At 50.1% G+C, this 3,707-nt stretch overlaps 1 protein-coding gene across 1 annotated transcript; it reads right to left on the bottom strand.

Moving 5' to 3' along the window:
* Positions 1–976: 976 nt before the first annotated feature.
* Positions 977–2,164, bottom strand: htr1d (5-hydroxytryptamine (serotonin) receptor 1D, G protein-coupled; the record flags this gene model as incomplete). The annotated part of the gene is made up of 1 exon (XM_080850228.1): positions 977–2,164. The coding sequence occupies one exon, from the start codon at positions 2,162–2,164 to the stop codon at positions 977–979; it is 1,188 nt and encodes a 395-aa protein (XP_080706354.1).
* Positions 2,165–3,707: the final 1,543 nt, after the last annotated feature.

Raw genomic sequence — 3,707 nt, 5'->3', positions numbered from 1 at the left:
GCAATCCCCTGAACCAATTGGCTAATTTCTCACATGACTTCCTTGTCTTGCCCCCCTATGCTTAGCATACCTCTGGGTGTGAGGGTGAAATCCTGTTATCGAGATTCTCCTCTTTTGAGTTGAGTTGAGTTTGACACGGAACTGGGGAAATAAGCCCCGCCGACAGCAAACATGTGAGTACCCAAAGTAAAACGCGCCCCGCTAAAAAGCTCCAAAGGACACATGAAGACAAACAAGATGAGACGGCCCATCTTTCCCTTCACAGTGATGTTGTTTTTACAGTACACATAATAAACAGTGTCTTCATATACCGTGGGGTATTGTGGTATGAAATCTAATAATAGAGTGGCTCAAACAAACGTAAGCAAATTCAATTTGTGACTCTAGATCCATATTTATAGAGGAGCCAAAGTATTTTACAGAACTTTTCTGAATGTATTTCAATGTGAATTGCAGCTGATACTGTACACAGATACACAGCCTGGCCATTGGACATAAAACACACAAAATGCAGTTGCTCTAAAACTCTATAATATATTCTCTTACATGACTAGGAGTCCATGAATTTTACACAATGGACCACAATGCACGACGTCCCAGCTTCATTCAGTTAAAAGTTCAGTGTAGCCATTCAGTAATATCCCCCCGTGTGCAATCTACCCTAATAGCCCCCACTTATTTGTGGATTATTTCCTTTATGTCCATGGATAAGCACATATTTGGCAGAGTTTTGAGCAGTGTCTTTTTCCCTTTTGTAAGGCAGATGATGACAGCTAAAACACTAAGACAGCTCCATCCTTGAACACACATGCACAATTTCACAAAGAGAACACAAGACATATGGCACTAAACTCCTCACACTGGTCAATGGGTCTCTGATCAAATCACTGTGATTTCTCTTTTTCACAAGCATGAACATGGACACATCTTTTGTAGCTTATTAAATAATTGAGTGATTCTGATTAGAAAGCGGGCGCTACTGGCATGTTTTGAACTTGATGAGTTTCTGGAAGGCCTGCTTGAACTCGTCGTTGAAGATGGTGTAGATGATGGGGTTGATGAGGGAGTTCAGGTAGCCGAGCCAGGTGAAGACGTCGAAGAGGACCGGGTGGAACCAGCACTCCTTGCAGATGGCCGTGACCAGCGTGCCCACGAAGAAGGGCAGCCAGCAGACGATGAAGGCACCGAGGATGATGCCCAACGTCTTGGTGGCCTTCTTCTCGCGGGCGGCGCACAGTCGCTTGCGCTCCAGCACGTTGTCGGCCAGCTTCACCTTAACGCTGTTGACAAAGAGTGGCGATCCGCCGGCCCCGACCCCGCTGCTGCCGCCGCCGCCACCCAGTCCACCTCCGTGCCCCCCGCCCATGGGGTGCACGTTCCCTTCCTGGTTGGAGGCCGAGTTGAGGGAGCAGAGTGAGGAGCCGGCCGACGTCTGGATGAGCTGCGCGGTGGTGAAGCGCTTGCCACAGGCGGCCGGCGACTTGAGGATGCGCGAGCGCGCCGCGACGTAGATGCGCCCGTAGAGGATGACCAGCAGCACGGTGGGCACGTAGAAGGCGCCGAAGGTGGAGTAGAGCGTGTAGGAGATCTGGTCGGTGTTGACCATGCACTCGGGCAGCTCCTCCTGCGCTTTGGCCTGCCGCCAGAAGAGCGGCGGTATGGAGATGGAGATGGAGATCACCCAGACGACGGCGATCATGAACGCGGCTCGGCGCGTCGTCCGGCGCTTCGTGTACTCCAGCGCGTCGGTGATGGCCCAGTAGCGGTCCAGCGCGATCACACACAGGTGCAGGATGGACGCCGTGCAGAAGGTGATGTCCGAGGAGAGCCAAATGTCGCACATGATCTGACCCAGCGTCCACGTCTTGCTGACCGTGTACAGGATGCTGATGGGCATGACCAGAATGGACACCAGCAGGTCGGTGACGGCCAGCGAGCCGATCAGGACGTTGGCCGGCGTGTGCAGCTTGCGCGTCATGTAGATGGTGGTGACCACGAAGGCGTTGGACAGCACGGTGGCCAGCGTGAGCACCGCCAGCGCCGCCGACAGCGAGATCTGCAGCCCCAGGAGAGTGGCCTCATCCCAGGGGGCCTCCGTGCTCTCCTCCTCCTCGGCAGTGCCGTTCAGGAGGAAAGAGTCCAGCGTGCTGTTGTCTGGTTCCATCTTATCAAACTGTCCTATGCTTGCAACGGCTCAAAAGAAGGATAGGGTAAGCATAGCTGGTTCAAGGGAAAGTCTTGTCCCTGTAACATAAACATATTCATGTACTTTTTACTTTTTACTCATGTCTTATGCAATGAACACAGAGTCAGTGCTCACTCTTCACCACACATCCTCTTTGATGTGTTTGGTTGTTTTGTTTTGCACTCCACGTATTGTTACAACTAATGAGATCACAACTAATGAAATTCAAATGAAATTCAAATGAATTCTTTTGTTCTACAAATCAACAGGTGTGTATTTGGCCATGGGCTTCACTTTCGTTCCATCTACATGTTGACCACCTCTCCTCTCCTGTCCGTATGATTCACTATTTGTGGTGGTCTTCATTGCTCATGGGAGATAGGAGTTAATTGGTATTCCACACACCCCTCAGAGTCCTTATCTTTACCCTAACCAGGTCAGGGCCAGTCCCTGGGTGATGTTCTCGGGACCCTACACTCTCGCCTAAAGCTCTGCAACTCAAAGAAACGTGAGCGCAGTCTGACAGTGGTGTGCTCTAGAGGGGGGGGGTGTTTGGGGTGGTATGCGTTAGACTGGCTTTTGTAATGTTTTTGTCTTTTAGTGGACTTGCTTTGACGACACTAATTTCTTTAATCAGAAGAAATGCACGTGTGGCCCAATTTCATTGCCTGGTTTGGTTAGGTGTAAGACAGCAAAGCACTTAAAATAATCCATTACGTTCCGCTTCTTGCCAGGTGACTCTGGTGTTCCATGATGGAGGATGACTGTTCTCTATTCCCCCTTGACAAGTGGAGAGATTCATACAAATACTGATTTGTTATTTCCAACATATGTAAGACGAGGGAGAGAGATGCCCCCTGGGTGAAGCTTTCAACTTGCTTGCAGAAACTCTGAGGCAAGGGCCATGTCTTCATGCATTCGAGCTAGATGAAGACTGCAAGAATAAGAGAGAGAAACAGAGAGACAGAGAGAGAACAAGTGAGACATAGCCACTTTGAATGCAACCTGACCCAGGGCATACATGAACAGCCACTCCAAAATCACCTCAGTTGCCCGACCCCCTTCCCTCCCTCCCCCTCAAGTACACGCCTCCCCAGCCACTCGGGATCTCAGCTCAAGATTCCTACTTCAGTCTTGCAGATGTCACCATTATGAGCTTTTCAGATTTCACAACATGCAAATAGCTTGCTTCGTAATGCATGATTCGGGGCATGCATATGTATGTACATGCACCTACACCTGCATCAATACATGCTCACACACACACTCTCACACTCAAATACACACACACACACACACTCACACTCACACACAGGTTGGTGGGGTTGCTGATGAGCAGAGCGAATTTAGCTAGGGGCTGTTTTTCTCATTACTTGTCCACAGGATGATGTGCGTTGCTGCCCACTCTTCAGCTCCCACAGGCTAATGACTGCTCTCATTGTGGGCATGAGCCAGCTCATTACTCAACACGCACAACAACACACGGCCACCAGGCTCTTAAAGCACCCTCCTCACAACCCTT

Source organism: Sprattus sprattus, assembly GCF_963457725.1.
Source record: "Sprattus sprattus genome assembly, chromosome: 13".
Lineage (NCBI taxonomy): Eukaryota > Metazoa > Chordata > Actinopteri > Clupeiformes > Clupeidae > Sprattus > Sprattus sprattus.
This window is presented reverse-complemented; position numbering and strand designations above follow the sequence as displayed.